General features: G+C 38.1%; 1 protein-coding gene across 1 annotated transcript in view; it reads right to left on the reverse strand.

Annotated features, from left to right (window-relative positions):
* Positions 1-689: 689 nt before the first annotated feature.
* NPTX2 (neuronal pentraxin 2) overlaps positions 690-24,156 on the reverse strand; it is a 191,221-nt gene continuing 167,754 nt past the window's right edge. Inside the window, exon 5 of the mRNA XM_044089699.1 lies at positions 690-4,296. Coding sequence (XP_043945634.1) covers positions 4,069-4,296 — 228 coding nt within the window. The 3' untranslated portion in view covers positions 690-4,068. The remainder of the gene's footprint in view (positions 4,297-24,156) is intronic.

The following is a 24,156-nucleotide window of genomic DNA, read 5'->3' on the forward strand; positions in this document are numbered from 1 at the left end:
CGACAACAAATCAGTCTTTATGTAGTGAGGAAAGATGGAAAAAAGGACTTTGGATAACTTTGGCACTTATTCAAAAGTGGGGAAGAAATGTCTTTCATTTCATGTAATACCATTGACAACAGCAGTGTTCTGGTAAGATATTGAATGCTGTGTCTTCCTACCAGCCATTGAACATTTATGCTTTTCTATAAAAATTAGATATCTGGTGTTATTTCTGCAAAAGTCAGGTCTTGAAAAAAGGTACTTTACAGACATAGGTTATAGTGATGCAATATTAAAATGGCCTGAGGAATGCTTTATTTGATATTTTTCATAATTCAGTTATACTTAAAACTGCAGACCACAATCAAAAATTATTTATATATGCATGCTAAATTATTGTAAGTATATAACACATGTGTCTGAATAAAAGACACACAGTTTCTTAAGAATGCTACTTGACAACTGCATAGCCCAGATACTACACCTTGGGTCAACCATACATTTTGTGATTCTTGGTTTCACTCTTTTCTGTATGCCAGCTGTAGCAAATCGGTTTTGTTTTGAAACTTACAAAATTATAAAAACTATTACTGCAGCAATTATGTTATGTGATAATCACACCCATCTTTTCTTCATACTGTTATATTTCCTGATAATAAAATGTCTTGGCCCTCCATTTACGACACCTTTACATATCGAAGGTTTGCTCAGTTCCATTGCTATATGCCTTTTATTGTTTCTAACATGATTTTCAGATGTTCTATTAACACTCCCAAGCATAAAACATTTGGTGCAAAATTTGTAAAAAACAGCAATAACCTTCCATGATAAAACAGCAAGAACATTCCACTCATACAGGCAGCAGTATGGCAGGGACCAATCTCTATTATCCTCTTACATGGTTGCATGTAAAATCAGGCAATTCAGGCTGTCCACTGCAATACAGTTAACATGTTGTCAGTGCATAGCTTCCAACATTAACGATACAATGAAAAAGTTTGTATAATACATATATGTATGTATGCATATACATAAGCATGCACACATTTTTTAATTTGCAAAACATAACCATTTGCATACAGTGCATGACTAATTTCATGGTTTCATTCATGTCTCCAGTTTTATAACTAGAATATTTGAGAGGGGTGTTAAAGAAGAAAAAAAATCACATAAAGAAAAAAAGTCTTTCCTACCACTAGTGTAAAGAGCGTTACATTCAGTAATGCTACACATTTGGATGAAGGGTTAAGTGATTCATTTCTGCTGAATATACACCTGAATAAAAAGCCCGTTTTACAAGTAGACCAGTATTGTCTTACATGTACAGTTACAATGGAATGGCAAAAGCCTATGGGAGTCATGGCACTTGACTTTGCCCTTTGCCTTGTCACTCATCATCCTGAAAGCAACATATCACTCTTTTAATATTTAACTGTGACACTTTTATGCAAGTTTCAGCTGCTTGCAGAATCTGCTAGCAATAGATACCTGACATTTGACATGTGAGCCTTGCTATAAATACATTCTTAGCTATTTACATGCCTGACATTTCACATGTGAGCCTTGCTATAAATACATTCTTAGCTATTTACATGCCTGACATTTCACATGTGAGCCTTGCTATAAATACATTCTTAGCTATTTACATGTTGTCACTAAACATATGGCTAAGTCCCATGCATGAAGCAACTGCACTGATGTTTATTTGGATTAGCACATTAACTACAGACATCTGCTCACAACTTTAGCACACTTTGTAATATAAGACAGCTTTTGGAATAGCTGTAGGAAAGACACCTTTTCTGCAAGTACATGAAGTAACCAATATATCTTTGTCAAACGTCTGAGCTGCTTTTCTGGCATCCCTTTTGAAAACTTACTAAACGTACAAGTACGAAAAAAAATTACTTAGACTTTTTATCAACAGAAAATGATGGTTGCTCTGAAGCTGTGTGTCCCTCATGTAAGGAGATCGCTTATAGCACCTGTGATCAGCTGCCTGACATGATATTTTTGAAGTAACTGTGCAGGGTATAAATATTCCTTCTTCTCAACCAATCATTTCTTTAAATGGTGGCCCTGTGTCACACAGAACATTTGCATACTGCTGCCAATAAAAGATTGCATCTGTTTACATCATAATGCGTGTTAGCATATAGAAAAAAGAAACGTAGCATGACACAGCACTTCTGATCATGTACTATGAGAGCTTTTTAATCTGAATGCTGGTCCCCTGTGGCAGTCTTATTCTCCTGCTTAACCCATACTGAAGTTAATGAATCATGTGATATAATAAAATAGAACTAAAGACAGATTATTCTTTAAGCCCAAGGCAGGTAGACTGATTAAGTTTGCACTTTGGTGGGAATGCTGCAATCATGTACCAAGTTATGACTGCTTGAACATATTAATTGCCACATTTTACATTCAACACATAACCTTGCCAGGCAGTCTTTGATATGCAAAATTAAAGACATTTTTAAATTATACAAACCCTAACAGATCAAAGCTGAAAAGTAGCTTTCCAAATACTCTACCAGCAAGGGATGTTAATTTACATACTAAAACCCTAGAAAGATTTCAGAAGAAAAAATTTGGCAAGTTGTATTTAATGACCTTGTGAGATATAGTTAACCCAGAAATACAGACTCACTGTTTAGCTCCTGTCTAGCCTACTATAACTAACTAGATTACTTCCAATGTCAGTATAAAAGATATCTATTTATAATTTACACAACGGTACATGTTACCTATGTACCGCCATGCTCATCTGTCTACATTATCAAATAACTAACCATGGGCCACTGATGCATGCTGGGATAGTGCCTCAGATGGTACAGTAAATGTAAGCATGTTGCTACATTGCACTTTATTGTTATCTATTTTCAATACGTGAATGTTGCGAATATATAACTGTCTGTATTGTACAGACAGTCCTGCAAGTTGTTTCAGTGTAAAGGGCGTATTCTTGCAAAGGGTGCATTTTCATCATCTCTCTTGTGTACAGCAAAGAGGCTACTGAGTACGATTTTAAAAACGTTGGTCTTAAATGCAAACATACATACATACCATCTAAATCCATAAGTAATCAGATAACTGAGCTAATATTTTCAGAAGCTGTGATAATGAAGTTAGGCTGAGATATTGTAGGGTCTGCTTTTTGAAAGCCCATATTCATTTCCCCTCTTTCTCAGTTCATTATTGGCTGATTTTTTTTTACTGCACCTTTACCAGATTCAGACACATAGTGTACTCCAATAATACCTTACCTTGTATATGACATGCTATGGCACTAATTGTGCATATTAGGTGGCATGATTCAAGACATTTGTGACTATAAACAAAGCTACTCTTTTGTGGTAACTAATAGCCAAGGTACACACTTGCACTTGTCACCTGAACAGGTACATTACTATTCATATACTGGCTTTAGCTTACTATTGGTTATATGATAGCAAGATCTGCAATATGCAGCAGAAAATGATACAAATGTCAGCTGCATACACTTTGAATCTGAGTGCATGAATGATTACTAGGAAATCAGAATAAAAGATATATGTCCAAATAAGAGCTAATGTAACTGGCTTCCATAAACTATTATACGGAAAAATAGCAACAGATGCATCTAACATGGATTTTTTTTTTTTGAGTTTGTACTGTTTACATTTTTGCTTGACAAAATTGCTCTTTTCAGGTTAGGACTATGATAATTAATTTGCAACTAATTATTTTGCTTGTCCTTTTTTTGATGCCCTGTGGCTTACCATAATTTTGACAATTGTTATATTTCGTTTTGCAAAACATTAACCCAGTCACTTTTCATAATGGAATTCCCAAATGATGCCATTATAACTAACAGATAAATACTTCCCAGGAACATTCTGAACTCCTTTTTTCTCTTTTTGCGTTTCCAAAGTACTGCCAGGAAATCTGTTCTGAAAGTTACAATAGCTGCTTTGCATTTAATTTGGGAGTTCAACTAAAGAAATGTTTTACTGGAATGGGGAACGATTTCTGAAAGGAATGAGCTCCAGTACAGTATGGGCACTTATGTGAAGAATGATGAGGTGCAGGATGAGGGGAGAGTTATGAATCTAACATTCGCTCCTCACATGACTCCAAGGGCCATTTTGTTGCTCCTCCGAAAACGTCAACATTTTTATCAACCCAAGGAATGACATTGCCTGGCATGTTATTGGAACAGTTGGCCAAGTTCATGATGTCTTCCGGACTGAGAATCCTGTCCCAGATGTTAAACTGGCTCAGCTCTCCAACGAAGGCTTGTGTTGCATCGAATCGACCCCCAACGGTGTCCTTTAAATGATAAACAAGAGACAGCAGTTAACCATTGCATATGAGCCTTGAATGTCAATAAATAAGGCATTTATATGCAAATATAACAGAAGGAGATTTGCTTCAGCATTTCCTAATTGTATAAACACTGTTTAATATGTCACAAATTCTGCCATAAGTCATCAGAACTGGTACAGATTTCTGTATGCGAACTGATTGAGGACTATAATGCTGAAACAAATTTCATGAATTAAACAGCTGTATTCTCATTCACCTGAGGTATGGTAACCCATGGTTAGTTATATGTAAGTAGGGAGGCACTGAAGGCATAAGTCCTTTACATGGGAAGTGTGTAAGAGTGTAACATACAGAAAATATACTCTGTGTGGACACTGACTATTTTATTTGGTTAGCTGGCTACAGTTATATCATCTTTGGTCTGTTCATCTTTGATAAACTGCATTAGATTTTGAGCAATATAATGGTTAAAACTTATTACTTTTACTAGTTAAGTTGCACCCCCCCCCCATTTTCATGTGGGTATCCTCTGAAAATAGTGCTTCCTTCTCACCTAATTTGTTTATGTGCTTGTCACCTGGATAAATGAACTAGCCTGAGGAATGTTATCAGCCATGACCTATGACAAATGCACAATTTAACAAAGGTTGATAACAAATAACGCAATTCTACACAAAACAGAACAAGTAGGCTGACACTAAGTAAATAAAGTATTCATAGGGCCACACAACAGATGACTATCTCTAGGACCTAATAGCCTTTTAGGGACATGGTAGTTGCATAAATGGGCACTGATTTGCACGCCCCAATCCAAGTGTTTCATGACATTAGCCAATGCATATTAGATTGGCACGATGAGTTTGTTACACAGCCTTGGAAAAAACTGACTAACAAGCCTATCACTTTGTACTTTATTACTTTATAATACCATAAAATGAAATGCAGAAGGAGTAGGTAGCCAGTCTTTAGCATAGTGCCAAAAAAGTCAACTTCCTTTTACTTTTGGAAAATGTTTTGCTGATGAGCAGTAGTGAAAGGGGGGGGGGTGGCATTGCTTCTCGTGATACTTAGATATCCAACTGTATTTTAAATACATTGGCTATACTTGAGTTTGTTTGATAAATTAGCTCAAGTTTGCAAAAATCCTTTAAGAGTGAAAAAATATGCACCGCTTGATGTTACTGATCAAGTTACTGCCATACTGCCCCCCTGCTGTTCCTCCTGGGGGTTGCTAAGCAAATGTACTCAGGTGCTGCCCTTCATTATAAATGCTAGTGGTTTTTGACCATGGAACTATAGTATCATAATTCATTTGTGTGGGAATGTGGTGTGTCATTTCATCAAAGCCATAGTATAACAATCACAGTGACAGCAGTTGGATTCAGTTTTTTTGTTTGATATTAGTGCATTCACACCAAAGATATTTAAAGAGAAATACAGGCAAAGGCATCTGGATATGGAAAATGTTACAATACAAAACATAAGAAAACAAAGAAGAAAGAAAAGCAGAAAAAAGGATTAGTAATTGAGAAGTTAAAGAAATAGAAACTGAAGTCATGGATTAGCTGCAAAGTGAAGGATTTAGTGTGGGAAATTTAACTCAGATAATAACACAACAAGACAGAGCAATGGACACCCAAATTAAGGAGAATCCAGTGGAGCAGGAAGCATCTAATCAGTTGAGATATGAAAATACTTTGGAGCCTCCCACAGGAAACCAATACAAAGGTTCAGTTGGAGGTATGCAACAAGGGAAAGAGCAGGAAACTGTGGCAACTCTGACACAGTCACTGTCGTGGAGTGTTAGGCCAGTGTGTTCCCATACAAAAGAGCAATGGATGACACAGGGTGAAACTGAAGAGAACACAGCACAGGAAGAAGCTCTGGAACTTTCTATAGAATGGCAACAAGGAATAGGTTCATAGGTTTAGGTTCATAGGTTCATACTAGGCTATCTGCCCAAGGGCATTTATAAGCCTAGCCCATAGTTATGTGGCTTTCGCCACCCCTTTAGTTTGAATAAAACTATGCCTATTATTTTGTTGTGCCTCTGTCAAGCAGTGACACTGAAGTAATCCCTGGGGTATATCTGCGATCTCCCATCCATTGGTCAAGATTCCTCTTGAACAAGGCCAGCGAGGTGCTCTGCCTCACATGTACCAGGATTTTGTTCCACAGCATAGGGAGTCTCTGGGTGAATGCTGAACAAAGAACATGCCCTCAGTTTAAAAGAAAATGATCTAAGAGAAGAGTTGCTTGATTTATTAGAGATGGGTAGACATATTGAAATTAATGGAAGAAATAGACTGCAGAAAGTCAATAAACCCCAAAAATGTGACATTTGATAAAACAAATGAACATAGTAATTAGGACTGTACATAGAGATTTATGTGATATAACAGAAGTAAATAGGATACATTAATGTATAGCAAAATTAATAACTGATAAATTCCTGCCACAAGAAAACAGGGTAGTAAGGGAAAGGATGAGGAGAAATCAAATGCTATCATGGAAGTATCAAATAGAGAAAACTATAAGGCAATTAAGACAAAAAGTGTCACTGTTAGAAGAGTATAGAAGGGAACAGATCAACAAAAATACTCAGAAAGACTTGATAACAGCAATGCACAGTCTTATAACAGATCAGGATTTATCACGCATTATTGCAAATAATAAACTAAAAATATCAGCACAGACAGAAAAACTTAGACGATACACAGATAAATATAAAGGAAAAGCACAAAATAAGCAATTTATTGATGACCCAAAAAAGTTTTATAGAGAATTGGGAAACAAGGTAAAAATAATCGAAGGACCACCAAAAAACGAAGAAATAGATACATTTTGGAGAAATATTTATGAAGATCCTGTGGAACATAACAAAGATGCTAAATGGATAGAAGAAGTAAAAGAATAAGAAGTTCAAAGGTACAGGATATGAAATGGGATGAAGTAACAGCCAGAGAGATTGAAACAAAGTTAAGAAAAGCCTCTAACTGGAAAACCCCAGGCCCAAATGCAGTACTTAATGTCTGGCTAAAAGTATTAAAATCTTTGCATGAAGATTTAGCTATGAATAAGAACTATTTATATGCACACCCCAAACAGACACCAGCCTGGCTAACAGGAAAAACAATGTTCCTACTTAAGAGTGAACCTGCAAGCTACCCTAAAAACTATAGATCAATAACTTGCCTTTTGATGACATATAAACTATATACTGGAATTGATGCTGACAGAGTTTATAGTCATTTAGAAGAAAACTCGAATTATGGTAATAGAACAAAAGGGCAATAAAAGGAAGTCATATGAAACAAGGATCATTTGTTGTTAAATAAAATCATAGTGGAAAACTGTATAAAGGGAAAGAATCTAAGAATGGTATGGATAGACTACAAAATAATTTGATAGTATCCCACATTCATGGATAAAAGAGTGCTTAAAATGTATAAGACATACCCTACACTGATAAACTACATCACAGTGACCATGAAACAGTGGCAAACCACTTTGCAGTTAATCCATGATAAAGGACAAACTATTATTTCAGAGATAAAAATCCAAAGGGGGATATTCCAGGGTGACTCTCTGTCACCACTGCTCTTTTGCCTTGCCCTTAACCCATTAAACTGTCTGCTTAACAGATTAGGTCATGGCTATAATTTGGCTCCCAGAAAGCAAAAATGTGTAAAGACTTCTCATCTTCTCTTTGTCGATGATTTAAAACTGTATAATTCAACAGATGAGGAACTGAAAGCACAACTGCAAGTAGTCAAAACTTTTTCAGATGATATTAGAATGTCATTTGGTCTTGATAAATGTGCAGGAAAACTACAGCATCAAGAAAACATCAGTTTGGGACAAGAATGTAACATAAACGAACTTGAGCAAGAGAGAGAGTGCATAAATATTTGGGAATTGGTGAAGGATCAACAATAAAACATGAACAAATGTGAATAAAACTCAGTAAGAAATATTTTAAATGTTGACATCTAGGAACAAAGTTCAAACAATAAACCAATTTGCTCTTCCTGTTCTAACTTACAGTTTTGAAGCAACTGACTGGCCTGCCCCCAAAGGTATTGCATAGATTAGAAAAGAAAAGAAAAAGGATGATTCATGCTCATCGAATTAATTTTAAATCAGTGCATACAAGATTATATATTCCCCATTCCGAAAGAGCTATGGGCTACCCTGAAATTAAGTACATGTATAGATTTGCAATTTTGGTACTGCATACATATCTTTTGACCTCACAAGACCCAAACATAGTGAAAGTTTTGAAACATGAGGAGAATAAATCTAAGATGACTGCCCTTCTTAGTCTGGCAGAAGCATATCGTTATCAAGCAGGAATGGAAATCAAACCAGAAGTAGATAAAAATCAGGCAGCAACTGATTGTGCCAAAAAAACAAAAGAAAGAATATAAGGTGAAAGATCAGATGAGAAGATAAGAAATGTGGAAAATGCATAAATATAGCTGCAAGTATAGAAAACTCCTGGAACAACCTGATGTTGCTCAGGACTGAATGCAGAAACAGTTAAGGAGAGGTCAATTAAAACCAAGAGAGGAAAGGTTAATATTGACAGCCCAAGATAGTGGGCTACGTACACGTCGGTTTACAAAGTTCATTGAACATTTGGGAGAAACAGACACATGTAGGTTTTGTAAAACAGAATTGGAAACAGTTGCACACCTTATTGCTGGTTGTGGCATACTAATGGCAGAAGGACTGTATACTGAAAGGCATAATAATGTGGCAAGACTGTGGCACTGGGGATTGTGCAAACATTATACACTGAAGCAACTGAAAAACACTGGAAACGTGAGCCACAAAGCATCATAGAAAATGATGAAGTTTACATCACATTGAATTACCATTACCAACAGTTCAAAAGGTAGATGGGAGAAAACCAGATATAGTGGTCATGACAAGAAGACATAAGAAGCATTGATCATTGAATTCACTACACTCAGTGACTACAGTGTCTTGCATACAGAGAGACACAAAGTCATAAAATATCAGGATTTATAGGCAGAAATGAGAGCAATGTGGAAGAAAGATACCCAAACAGTTCCAATAGTAGTAGGAGCAATAGGTTTTATAAAAAAGAATCTACAATCATGTTTAGATATGTTAATGATACATGTAACTCCATACAAATTGTAGGAGTCATTACTGGGCACATTGTGAGTGCTGCGAAGTGCACTTTTGGCTGACATCTAAGATTGAAACAATACTAATTTCAAGAACTTTAATCATACTCTGACTTAGGAACGGGGTCCATTTCCATCATGGTATTAGAAACCCAAAAGATTAATTAAAATTAGAAAGAGGAAATGAACCTTTCTGAAAATTAACTTCTGTAACATTTGCACTAGCAGGCAATGTGTCAATGAATGCAAAAGGAGAAATAATATATTTCATTACAAGGACTATGTTTACCAAAACTTGCATCACAGTTAAGAAAAATTTTACATTTTAAAATGGCTGAGATAGAAGAAAATTAGTTAAAATGTTTTTTTTTCTTAAATTTATATCTGAATGTGCATGATATTAAAAACAGTTGTGGATGGCAATAAAGTATAGACTAAGGGATAAAATGGAATGTTAGGTAGTGACGGCAGCCAAAAGCATGTTTTTTTTTTTTTTTTTTACTGTGGGGTTGAATCACATTTAATTCAAGACTGTACAAAAAAGGTGTGGGCAGTGTGAATAGTTTGAGCATTCCAGATAAAACTGTAGCCATGAGAAATGTGGAAGTGAGAAGCATTTTTGGTTTGATTGTCCATTAGTTAATAAAGGAAGATAAAGCGAGGAAAATGAGAAGGAAGAAAAAGTTCTTATGCAAAAAAAGGTTGGAAGAGAATGGCGAAAGGATTGGGGGGGCATTACATGGCTGAAGTATAGAAAAAGGTGCACTAGATGAAGTCCAAAAATTGGGTTCGTATCACGTTATCGAAAGCCGATAACATCGAATGCCACAATGTCAAATCCTATGCAGCGAATGCTAAAAACAGTGAAGCTGCAGAACATCAAATTCTTTCCTAGGGAAAGAACTCGGTTGTCCGTTTCTGTGGTTTCACTATTTTTAGCACTGTGGTGGAAAGTTACAGGAGTTCAGGTAAGTGTGTGATTGTGTGGACGTTAGGTTTAGGGCACGGGTTACATGAGTTAGGGTTAGGGCGGTGGTGAGGTGAGTGTGCGAGAGTGACAGAGTTTAGGGTTAGGGGCGGGTTAAGTGAGTTAGCGTTAGGGCACGGGTAAGGTGAGTGTGCGATAGTGACGGACCTTAGGGTTAGGGTTGGGTTAAGGTAAGTAGATAGATAGTAGTGTTTGTATAGTTTAGTGTAGGGTTAGATCTATGATTTTAAGTGTAAGTGTGTGGATTGCTGTTTTTTTGGTGTGCCTGTGTTTTGTGAATGTGTTTCGGAATAGCAAATTTTTTTCCCTGGGAAACATTTGCCGTTCTGAATGGTCAATACTGTGTGCTTTAGATTATTTAGGTTTGATTAAATGGTATTTGGTGTTTTCGGCTTTCGATGACGTGATATAAATGCCAAAAATTAACTAATCTAAAAGAAACACACATGGAGATGGAAAATGGGTTTGGCATATTAGAAACAGAAGACAACCAATAGGTAGATGAGAGTTCTGAGTCAAAAAAAAGGTGGAAGTTTCTATCGGGGAAGGTGAAGAGAAGAAAAAGTATGAAAAACTTATGTAAAAACACAAAAAAGGAAGAGGTTAATATCGGTTCAGCATCATTGGATATCAGTAATATGGAGTGATGACAGAATAATGTTGGTGTTTGTATGTTGTAAAATGATGCAGCGGTAATTTTTTGATTGCTATAAGATATACAAATAATGGGAAATGGTGGAATTTGATATGGTATGGAAAAGAAAACTGGTGACTCAGTATCTGAGCAATATGTGATCAGGTACTGTAGTATTATTAAAATGAAAACATTAAAATATTAGATATAATGGTGTCAGGCAGAGTTTGAGTGTGTGATGTGAGAAAAGAGCAGAAGGTGTTTAGAACAGTAGTAGTGTATATTTGTACAAATGTAAATGAAAGAAAGTTGTGTGTGTGATAGTAAGTACATCCATTATAGTGGTGAGGGACCCTAACTGTAATTTAAGAAAGGAGAAATGGAAAACAGTGCAGGATGTAAACACAATGAGATATATTATAAATAATGTAGGTTAAGGGAAGGTAAAGGGAGATCATATACATATGAGAGGGATTACTTAAAACAGAGATGATTATATGTTGTTTTCAGAATACAGGAAAGGAAAATAACATGGAATGGAATTACAGAAGCAAAGTTCTCAGGTCATAGAGCCATATGGGCAATAATAGGAGAAAATGAAAAAAAATAATAAAAGGAAAAGGGTTAAACAAGATTAACAGGAAAAATACAGGAATGGAATGTCTTAAAGAATAAAGAGGGCAATTGTGAGATATTATAAAGAGGTTTTTCTGTCTCATGGGTGGATGGTGTGCAAAGATATTTTAAAAAAATCTACTGAATAGCTGAGAAAGACAGAGCATAATGAAAGAAAGAAAATGTTGTCCAGCAAGCTAAATGAAGTTTGCGAAAGAATAATGAAGAAAGGGTAGAGTCTTGTAAAGCAAAACAGATTATATAAATATAATAAAGAAAATGGAAGGAATGATATATAGATAAAGTATTATTTGAAAGGCAGAAAATAAGAAGTTTCCCAATTTTTAGGAAAGAAACTAAGATGCGATGAAGGAAAAATTAAGGATGAAAAAGGGCAATTAAAACAAAGAGGAAATTATGGATATATTTCAAAGGTATGCACTGAGTATGAATGAAAACGTAATATAAAAGGGGTGTATGGGAAGTAAAGAAGATGAAAAAGGAGGAAGTAGAAAAAATGGAAAAATGACAGAGAGAAAAGAGTTAGATTACGTTATTAAGGAAGGTAAAGAAGAATCTGTTCCAGGTCCAGATGGATTAGGGTATATTATTTATAAAGAAATGTCAGATAATGAAAAAGATGTTTTTTTTCTGGAAATATTGAGTGAATGTACTGAGGAGGATATAAAAGGAGAGCTTTGTAAGGGAGTTATAGAAAAGAGGGATGGGAAGAAATAAAAAGGATAAAGATTAGTTACGTTGGGAAATTCTATTAAATATTTGTGTAGAGTATTCAGAAAAGAGTGGAAGAAGGGTTGTATGAGGCTAAAGGGAAAGGAGGACATGAAACATGAATGTTGGTTAAAAACCATGGCTGAGTGCATAGTTAAGGGGAAGGAGAAGCAAAAATAACAGCATGTGATATTGTTAAGGTATTTGGCAGGATTGATCATTGGGAAATGTTGAACATTTAAAAAAAAGATGATATAGGAGAAAAATAAGGCTTGTGAGGACAGTTTATGATACAGAAGGATTGCTCATTTGAGCATATACTTTTGTGCTGGTAATAAATGCAGTCATATAGACATGTCGAGCAGAGTTAGAGGGTGCCAGCAGATAGGAAGCTATGAAAGGAATAAAGGTATCTTTGATTTTAACTTATGGAGATGATTTGGTTTTAGTAGCAAAAGACAAACATTTGATGAAAGAGAATTTGGGGTGAGTGGGATTACAGTTAAATAAGTGAAAAATAAGGATTTCAGAGAAATAAGAATGGTAGAAACTTATTTTGCTAGAAGTGAGGTTGACATTTCAGGGTTAAGTTTGGAAAGGAGCAACTAGTAATAGAACAATGCAGAGAAGTCCTGGAAGAAATATGAAAGCTGACAGACTGATGAAGAGCATTTCAGTTGTCTCTAAGAGTATATACGATAAATACTTACATGTTTGAAAAGTTAGCATACATAGGTGGTGTGCATATGACTCCATGCTTCATGGAAAATGAATTGTTTGGCATTTGTTTTTTTGGAGGGGGGCTAGGCAAGATGGAATCCAGTCAAAGAGGCACAGTTGACAGTGTAAAAGAAAAGGAGGGCTTGAACTTAATAAATTTGGTCGTTTTCTTAGAGTGGATAAGTTTGTTTTTGGTTTAAAAATGTCTGAAGAAAGACAATGTATGAATGGGTGGAGTTATGAAAGTGGAAAAAAGGAAAATGTTTTGAAGAGAAGGAATATAACATTAAAATAATGATATGGAAAATTCATATAAATGAAGTAGAAATGGAAAGGAAAGAAAGGTTTAAAAATAAAACAAACTATTATATTGATCCTTGGGGAAAAATTGTGGGGGGGGGGGGCATATTGAATACAAGAAAGCAATAAAAAAAGGCAGGAAAGATTTGAATACTTTTTTGAAGTCAGTGATTTTCTGTGGCATTTACTGTGGGAGAAATTGCTGGTGAAAAGTAACATGAAATATAAAATTATAGAAGAAACAATGTGTAATAGTTGCAGTATTAAAAAGATGCCATAATATTGTTTTGTGGATTGTAAAAAAGTGAAAGCTTTGGGAAATTGTTTAAAAATAAACATTTTGGGAAATTGCTCAAAGCATGTTCTGGCAGTTGATATAGTGGCTAAATCTGGAAGATGGAGTTCCTAGAGTACAGGGGTTGATTCCCTCAGCATCATTAGCTTACTTTGTGATCTTGGGCAAGTCACTTAACAGAATGTTGTTCTTCTTTTGGCTTTTCCCATTTAGGGGTTGCCACAGCAGAACTCCAGTCTGCTAATGATTGGCAGTAGATTTTTTCAGTGCCGAGGTGCCAACTCGACACCCAACCTTCAATGAAGGCACACCCATTTACGCATGTCTTTCGAACACCACTCAACCGCGGGGAGGACATGCAGACTCCACACAGAAGGCTCTCCAGCCAAGAATCGAATGGGAGAACCTCTTGCTGTGAGGTGACAATGCTACTGCTGCACCACCGTGGCTATATTACCATAACCATAGATGTCCTTCTCTTCTGTGTTGCAGTACTCTTTATATATGGGTTGTATTCCACCCATCGACCCGACGTCTGGTCTGCATACAAAAGCTTATAGCTACTGCTAGTATGTAGGATGTCACACATAGGTACTGACAGTGTCAACCATAAAAGGGATGTCCGCACATACCATCCTCGGAATAAGTAAGCCCCATGAGGAGCAAGAGTCCAAACAACAAACAAAAAAGATAATCATCCTAGGAGAGAGCAAGTTGTAGGGGAGAAAGCGGGTAGGATAGAATACTGCAACATAGAAGAGAACAACAGCTATGGTTATGGTAATATTTTACACAACTATTCTGTGTCCTTCTATTCAATATTGCAGTATTCTTTACATATGGGAGAGTGCAAAAGCTCTGAAGGAACCCAGGGATGGGAAGGGGTAGAGGAAGAAAGTGAGGAAACATTTTCTACAAATCCATGCAAAATTGCCCTATCAAACCCTGTCCTGGATCTAGAGATAGTGTCCAACTTGTAACATTTAACAAAAGTAAGAACAGATGACCAAGTAGCAGCCTCCAAAATTGAATAGGCATAAGGAAAGCACCTGATGAGGCAACAGATCTGGTACAATGAGCTCTGACAGAAGATGGTAAAGATTTCCCATGAAATTCATAGCAAAACACAATAGTTTTAGAAATCCAAGAAGAAACAGTTTGTTTGGAAACAGGTAAACCCAAAGTCCTGGGTGAAAGGACATAAAAAGTTGATCTGTCCTCCTAATAGAGTTTGTTTTGTCTAGGTAAAATCTGAGTTGCCTATGCACATCTAAGGAATGTAAAATCATTTCACTAGAGGAGTGTGGTGAAGGAAAAAAAAAGGTGGGAAGCTGAATGGACTGATTAAAATACAACTCATTCACCACCTTAGGCATGATGGAAGGGTTAGTTCTCAAATATACTCTTTCCTTGTGGAACACTAGGAAAGGAGGGGAAGCCATTAAAGCCTGAATCTCAGATACCCTTTTAGCAGAAGTCAAGGCTACCAGAAGCACTATTTTCCAAGAGCAATATTTTAGAGAAGCAGAGGCAGCTGGTTCAAAGGGAGCCTGGGTAAGCTTCTCTAGGACATAGTTGAGATCCCATTGAGGATGCACTGGTTTCCTGGGAGGTTTCATGTGTAGGACACCATTAAGGAAAATTTGACCTCCAGCCTGGAAGCTAATGGACGTGTCAATAGCAAACATGCAAACAGAGCAGAGCAATGGACTTTCACTAAGGAATAAGAAAGACCACTGTTAAGCAATTCATAGAGGTAAGAAAGTACTAATGGAATGTCCACAAAAACAGATCTAGCTTTCTTTTCTGGTGCCAAATAGAATATCTTTTCCATTTGGAAATGTAAGATTTTCTAGTATTGGGTTTCCTGGCCTCCTGCAAAACCCTAAGCATGTCCTGAGAGAATAGGTGCCTGAAAGGAATCAGAAGTTGATCTCAGACAGCCAACTGTAGAGCTGACAGATGTGGGTGGATCAAGGTTCCTTTGTCCTGTGTGAGTAGGTCCAACCAGTGAGGCAACTTGTGGTGATGGCTCCTGGCTAATTGCAGAAGAGGGAATCAGTGCTATATTGGCCAAAACGGGGTCACTAGCAAGATTTTTGGTGTGTCCTGTTGAATTTTCAGCAGGACTTTCTGAATAAGGGGAAAGGGGGAGAAGGCATAAAGAAACATCGGGTTTCTATTAGCAGAGTGAAAGACTGTAATCGCAAATAAGGAAAGAGCGACATGCATTGCATGAAATATGGAAACACCGAATGTCCAAAACAGCGAAAATGGAAATGTCGAAGTGCAGTGGTTGGCCCGTCTGCGGTATAGCTCCGTAAGGTAAGTGTGCGATAGACAGGTCTTTAGGGTTAGGATGTGGGTTAAGGTAAGTTAATAGATAGGTAATGTATGTAAGATTTAGTGTAGTTTTAGAAGTAGGGTTTTATTTAGCTGTATATATGTGTATTTATTTGTTCTGGGTGTATGTCTGTAGGGGAAGTGTGCAGTAGTTACAGACCTTAGGGTCAGGGAGGGGTTAAGGATAGTGCATAGATAGTTGTGTACGTGGGGTCTAGTGTAGTGTTGGAAGTAGGGTTTTACTATATGAATGTGTATTTATTTTTTTGGGTGTATGTCTGTAGGGGACTTGTGCAGTAGTTACGGACCTTAGGGTTAGGGAGGGGTTAAGGATAGTGCATAGTTAGTTGTGTTTGCGGGGTTTAGTGTAGGGTTAGAAGTAGGGTTTTGGTGCTTTACTTTAGGTTAGAAGTAGGGTTTGGTTAGTGTATGTATGTATGTATGTGGTTTATTTATTTTGTTTGGGTAGGTAGCATGTAGCAGGTGGTGGGGTTGGCCGACTATAACAGTTCGTTATTTTATTTTTCGCTGTTTAGTGCGTTCGGGATTTTTGCGGTTCGCATTATAGGTGTCGACGTTTAGGTATTCAGTTAAAGGGTTTTTCAATTTGATAATATAGACCCAGAAATATCCCCTTCCATAAGAAAGAGAGGGCGTCTACCTTCCAAGCCTGAGGGTGATGGACCCTGCCACAAAAAAAGAGGATGTTGCCTATTCTGAGGGGAGGCAAAAAGATCCAGCCAGTGAACTAGATCCAGGAACACATTCCTGTGAAGGATCCACTCATGGGAATGTGTCATGGATCTGCTTAAAGCATCTGCCAGTGAATTCTGAGCTGAGAGAAGGTAAACAGCATGCAGAATTACCTTGTACTGGATAGCCAGCACCCATGCCTGGAGAGCTAGATGGCAAAGAAGGTAAGATTTGGTCCTGCCTTGCTTGTTTATGTACCATAGGACAGTAGTATTGTCTGTAAGAATCTTGAGAGGACCCGGCAAAGAAAAGAGGGTGGAAAGTTTGCAAGGCCAGAATCAAGGCTCTCATCTCCCAGATATTGATGTGGTCCCTCTACTGAGCAGGAAACCAAAAGACTCTGAACCTTGGTGGAAGCAAAAGTTGCTCCCCAACCTAAATCTGAGGGGTCTGTGAAGAGTTGCTGGGAAGGCTGAGGCATGTGAAGAGGTAGGCCTGGATTCTGAGATAGCTGCTTGACCGACCAAAGGAGCTCCATTTTCAGACAAGGGAAAAGAGGGAGAAAGAAATCTAAAGGATGGGCATGCTGAGACCAAACTGTCTTCAGAAACCACTGGAACTTCTTCAGGTGCAGCTTTGCAAAGAGGAGCATGGGAATCGTGAAAGCCATGAATCCAAGCAATCTTAGAAATTCCCTAACTGAGATGAATGAAAGAGGCAGAAGGGCCTCCATGTAGACTGTAAGAGAGAGAACCTTGTCTGAGGGGAGGAAAACTATTATCAGATCTTCCCCGAACCTGCATTCTAGAAAAATGAGGTCGTGAGTAGGAATGAGACTAGATTTTTTTAAATTTACAGTGAATCTTAACCTCTGAAGAAATGGAATAGCTAATTTGAGGTTTAACCTTAGTTGATCTGGGCTCCTGGCCAGAAAAAGAAAATCATCTAGATAGGGGTAAACCTGAATCCTTCAAACCCTCAAGTAGGCAATGTCTGGAGCCAAGCACTTGGTGAAGACCCTTGGAGCAGTGGAAAGACCAAAAGGCAAGGCAGAGAACTGAAAGTGCAAAGAATTCAGAGAAATGTAAGTATTTCCTGTACTGAGGGTGTGCAGGTAATCATCTTTGTGATCCAGAGAAGGTAAGAAGGACTGAACAGGAACCAGGGGAAAAAGAGTTTGCAGAGAAAGCATCCAGAAAGAAGGCACTTTCAGGAAGGTGTTTAAATGGGAGAGATCTTGGATAGGTCTCCAAGGCCCATCCTTTCTTGGGACAAGAAACATCCTGGAGTAAAATTCCTTTCCTTTTTGTTCTGAAGGAACAACCTGGATTGTACACTTGCAGAAGAATTGAGCTCGTAACTGAGGAAATATATAAAGCTGGCTGAAAGGGGGTTTGAGGGATCCCTAGGAAAGGTGGAAGAGGCTTTCAAGTCATAAAGTAACCTTTTAGGATGATAGAAAGCAACCAGGAGTCCTGAGTGATCTCCATCCAGATAGAAAGGGAGAGAGAGTGGTGAAGAGAGAGAGAGGTGTATGACTTGGAAGAAAGGCCTGGTTGTCACAGAGATCCAGCCCTGGCCTGAAAGGACTGCTGAGGAGTTGTAGGAGCAGGTGATTTTGACTGAGGGGCTCTCCTAGATGATTTCTTAGACATAGACCCTACAGATGCATAAGAGGAGGAATAAGCAGGACTTCGACAAAGGAAGTCTTGGCAGAAAAATTCCTGTGGAATTTGGGGACTGAGGAAACAAGCAAGTGTTTTATGTCTTGGATCTCCTTAACTTTCTTCTGCAAATATTTGAAAAGTTCTACAGCAGCTGAACCAAAAAGGGCAGAACTATCTAAAGGAACAGCACGCAATTTAGCCTTTATGTCATCAGGTAATGCCTGGAGCTTTAACCATGAATGTCATCTAAGAACAGATGAGAGGCCTCAGCCCTGGCAGAAACCTCCACTGCATCATAACTGCACTTAATGGAATGCCTAGCTACCTGAAAAGATGCAGACAGCAGATTGAGAACCTGAGATTTAACTTCTGAGTAGGGTAATTTGGACAAAGCCTGAGATGCCTGAGAAAGTAAAGCCAGGGAATAGCTTGACATGTTTGTTTGTGTCTTTCGGCTTTTCCCGGTTAGGGGTCACCACAGCGGAACTCCGGTAAGCTAATGATTGGCAGTAGATTTTTACATACTGGCTTGCCGGGCCTAATGCACAACCTTCAATGAAGGAATGCCCATTCACGCATGTCGCCACACAGAAGACGCTCTAACTGAGAATCGAACGGGCAACGTCTAACTGTGAGGCGACAACAATACCGCAGCACCACCATGTGTGTCTGGTAATTAATAGCCCTAATAGCTAAAGTGGATGAAGTATAAACTTTTTACCTAGCCTTCCCAATATCCTGCTTTCCTTATCAGAGGAAAGCAGCTTAGCAGAAGGAGACAGATGAGAAGATTTTTCATAGGCAGTAGAGGCAACAGCTGAGTAAGCAGAGGGGCATTTATAAAGAAACTTGCATTCACCTTGGACCTTATAAAATCTGTCAGGTTTCTTAGGAGTAGGAACTTTGGAATCACTGGTTTTGGAACTGGAAGCAAAATCATCCAAGAAAGCAGGAAGAACAGATGGAACTGCAGAGGGTGCAGGGGCTAACATCTGAAGAAGCTCATAGTAATGTTTTTGTGCTTCTGAAATTTGGGAGGAATCCCACTTAAAAAAAAATCCCTCACCTTATTAACAGTTTCCCAAAAAGAAAGCTCTCTTACAGGGGAATCTCCCCCATTAGACTCCTCTTCAGGAGAAGCATATTCCAGAGGCAAATAAATCTGGGTGGTGTATGCCAGGGAGTCTTTATCAGAAGAGGAATCTTCAGAGTCAGAATCAAGGATCTGCTACTCCAAAGGCTGCACAGAGGAAAAATGCTGAGACCCAGAAGGTAGCACAGGAGAAGTGAATGCTGGAATGCTGGAATTCTGGAACAGATGAGGAAGGAGAAGAAGCTGTAGGCCTCAGTGCCATAAGGGCTCTAATAAGACCCCGAGAAAATGCATCCCAATCTGAATGTGGAGTGGAAGGAATGTTTGGTTGCTTAGTTTAATGTTTCTTTTTAACCGGCTTCACCACTGGAGGAGAGAGGTCGGGTGTAGGCCTAAAATCTGATAGATCCCTGGGTAGAGGAACAGAAGCAGTCCTGGAGTCCTCCATTAGAATGAGCCGTGGTTCCCTCAAGTCACCCAAACTGGACATCTGCCTGGCCTTGGGCATGCTAGGATCCACAGCCTTGATGGCTTCCACAGAGATGTGAAGATGCAAAAGAAGTGAACCCAACCTCCAACTCTACCACTGGGTCTTCACCAACCTCAAGGAGAACATTGGAGGAAGTAGGTACAGCGGAAGAGGATTCAAGTCTTAACTTACTTACCTTCCTCTTTAAACTTGGCTCCATCGAAGGACCTCTGGAACCCTTCATCACATCCCTAGCCAGACGTTTCAGTCTCTGATTTTCCAGATAAAGGTTTAAAACCAAAGAATGGCTTTGCAATGTCTTAGGCAGGAAGGCCTGGCACATAGAACAGGAATGGTGATCGTGACTAGGCCCCAAGCAAAATAGAAAAGCTCGTGAATATCCTTAAGTGGAATTTGCTTTCCATACCTACACTTGCCCTTCCTGGATGACATGAACAATAGTAAACATCAGTAGCAAAATTATAAATCCCCAATGGGGTACTCATCTGAAGCTGGAAGCAGAGCGAAGGAATTCGACCACAGACCATAAGTAGGAGTCAACCTATCCAAATGGCAGTGAAAAAGTTCTGAGGATGGTACGTGTGGACTTCGTTTTATGGCTGACATTGTCAGTACCTATGTGCGATGTCCCACTTAATGGCAGTAGCTATAAACTTTTGTATGCAGGCCAGACGTCTAGTTGATGGGCTGATTACAACCCATATGTAAAGAATACTGCAACATTGAATAAAAGGACATCATATATTCTAACGGGATCACTGATGAAAAGGGACTGTGTGTCCTGTGGGCCTACCTGCTTATCATATAGGTATTAGACATTTATTACTGGAAAGTATTTAAAACATTGTTATGGACATGGTGATGTATGGAAAAGAGAATGTTGGGAGTGAAAAAGAAATAGAAAATTTGTATTTATTGCTATTTAGTGTTTATAGAAACGAAGATGCAAAGAGCTGCTGTTCAACAAAAGAAAAGATAAGGAAGAAGTAATATGTGATATAAAAATGGTTATGGTCGAAGGAGTGGGGGAATGAAAAGGTTGCTGTGTTCATTTAGAAAAATGAATATATTAAGAGTCTTATTCTAATGTGTAAAGTGCACTATAAAGTCCAAATATAATGAATGTATAAATAATGAGAGAAAGATGGAAAAATGTAAATAAAATAAAGCAACCTCTGGGCAGATGGTGTCTCAGTTTAATGTCTCATGTGAACAACTGCAGACTCAGGAATGCAGCACCCCATTATGATGCACTTTACTGTCAGTACTGGAAAAGTAATCCAATTATATGGGATGGGACTAGAACCCACAGCCTTCTGATCATCTAACACCATAATATTAAAACAATCATGAGAGTTTTATGGGTTTACATATGAACAGAGTAACTGATTACCACATTATTAGTTCCTGGAGAGAATACATTCTAGTATGAAAGGAGAATGATAACATTAGACAATGAATCCAATCACCTGGAGTGGGAATAGAACCTACAGTTTTCTGAGCTTCCATCAGCAGTGACAAGAGTGCTTCCTGTTTAACCACTGACACAACAGAATATATGTAGAAATAAACAAATAAATATAAAAAATTGAAGCAAACAACTAGATTAGAATTATTGGGCTTGGTTATAAGTGGATAGAGCCCTGCTAAAGGTCTGAGTGCCAAAGCAAAATTGTATTTAAATAGTTATACCAAAGTAAACATAGATGAAGGAAAAGAAGGCAATGAGATAAAATGTTAAGGATTATAGGTTCATAAGAATTACTAGGCACGTAGGTCTAGAGACTCTGAAGTATATACCATTTCCATAAAGGCTAAGCCAGTCAGGCCAGAAATGAATTTGTGGATCCCCATCCATTTGTCAAGATTTGTCTTGAAGGGTACAGAGGTGTCACTCTATTTTATACGTAATGTCAATTTATTCTGGAAATAGGGGAAACATTGGGTAATATATGTGCCCCTCCAGTGTACTTTGTTTATGCCTCTTGGCAGAGATGTAAATCCCCAGTTTAAGAAACAGAGGAGGTTTGTTTTGTAAAGGTGCAAGAGATGAAGAATGGTTGATCTGTTAATGGCACAAAATGCAAGACAGAAATCTGCATATAGGGGTCTACATGAGGAAAAGTAGAGGGATATAGCTTTCTGTTTGTCCTGGCAGCTAAGGCCCATTCTGTGGCCTTTCAAACTGCATGATGTGTCTGAATAGATTCATACCAACATGAGCACTGAATGTTATAACTGGCCTGATCAGAGCTGAGCACAGAGGGATACCAGCTTCTTTGGACCTGGATGAGATGTCTCTAGATATCAGATGGATTAGATGGAAGGATTACCTGACTACAAGTGCTACACAATGGTCAATGAAAATGTAGTTATCTATGAAAGTACTGAAATCCCTGACAACTCTATCAATATGCAGCAGGGTAATGGTTACACTGTAAGGTGCAGGTGAGAGTTTATCAGATGTGACATTACCACACTTTTTTGCATTTAATTTTAGCCTTTGCCTGTACTCCATTGGCTTTTAAGGTTTACTTATTGCTGAAGGGCTTTTGGGTCATAGCGTGATTGAACAGTCACACCCAAGTTACAGTCATCAATAAATGTAATTAGCAAAAATGTCTGAGTTGTGATTTGGAGGTCAGGTAGTAAATGCCCTAAAGGAGGGGTCTCAGCACTACTCTGCTAATTGTTATCTTGTTTTCTAGGCAGGCATCTGCCACTTTACCTATGTGGGTTCTGTCTTTCAGCCCATTTGCTATCACCCTCATGGCACAAGGGTCTATATACAGGACCGTCTACATACCATCATCGGGGGTTTTTAGCACACAATTTTTCCAGATCCAGATAAGAATGTGGATTGTGTGCCCACTATCAAAGCCTCTGTGACCTTTACAAAGAAGTTTACTACACTGAGTAGACATAACGGGTCTACTTCACGTTGTCATAAGCTGACAATATTGAGTCTGATATTGTCTGCACGACAATATCGAATGTGAAGAACATCATGCAAGTAAACGGAAATCTCCGTAAGGGGAGATTTCCATTTACCTCAATGTAGTGTGGTCTTGGAGTTGGTATATTTAAGTGGGGGGGGGGGTGTGGGGGTGCAGCCTGCCTACATCATTTATATTTTTAAAATTTTTTTTTTTACATTATTCAGTGTTTTACTTAATCGAGCAATAAAGTTCGACCTTTATTGATTCGATTAAGTAAACTTTGGATAACGTGATATAGACGCGACATAACCTTCCCCTGACAAAACCAAACTGTTGTGAGTTTAGTATTGTGAAGCTTTTGATATTGTAATTTAAGACAGAAATGATGCATTTCATGGCTTTGTTGATTAGGGTAGTAAGGCTTATGGGTCTACAGTTTGAGGTGGGTGGCAAGGCTTCCATTGTGCAGTAGAATCATAACAGCTGTTCTCCATGCTGTAGGGACACTTATTTTATTTGTATTTGTTTTCTGGGGTCGAAATGTGATCTCCATGGACCTTTTTTAGACTCAGCCTGGGAGTTCTGTCTGGTTACGTGATTTACGCAGTCACACAGTTATGCAACAGAGATTGAGGGAATCAAACCCTGGACCAATGCACCACAGGAAGCCAACTGTGCATCAAATGCCAGACATACACTGTGGCTAGGTTTAAACAAGTTCAGGAGGGATTCACAAAGGCATAGTTAGTGCTGCTAGGTAGACATCCAGGTACACTGTCTGGGCCCATGCAAGTGATATTTTTTTGATTCTGAGAGCATAGTCAGAACATGTTCTGATTTGATTTTGGATGACATGGCTCAGTGATTAGTGGAACTTTGACAACTGTTTCTCATGTGACAATCATACTAAATTTATATGCCAGTGCAACTAATGCTTTATCTCCAGGTTCAGGGTGGGTGATGCTATTTAGGATTAGATCAGGGCATTACTGGCTATTAATTTCCTAATGTTATTAAAGAAGACTTTATAATTATTCAATGTTTCAAATGCTAAATTCAGTTTTTATTTTGGACTTCCTGAAAGCAGTTTTTATTTCTCTGCAGATCTGTTTGTCATAGGACTAAACAAGCTTTTATTTCCTTTTGTTATAGAGCTTATTTATAATGGTGTACCAATAATATGTTTATTTTTGAA

Source organism: Protopterus annectens, chromosome 12.part0 (assembly GCF_019279795.1).
Source record: "Protopterus annectens isolate FY-2018-M chromosome 12.part0, PAN1.0, whole genome shotgun sequence".
In the NCBI taxonomy this organism is placed as follows: Eukaryota; Metazoa; Chordata; order Ceratodontiformes; family Protopteridae; genus Protopterus; species Protopterus annectens.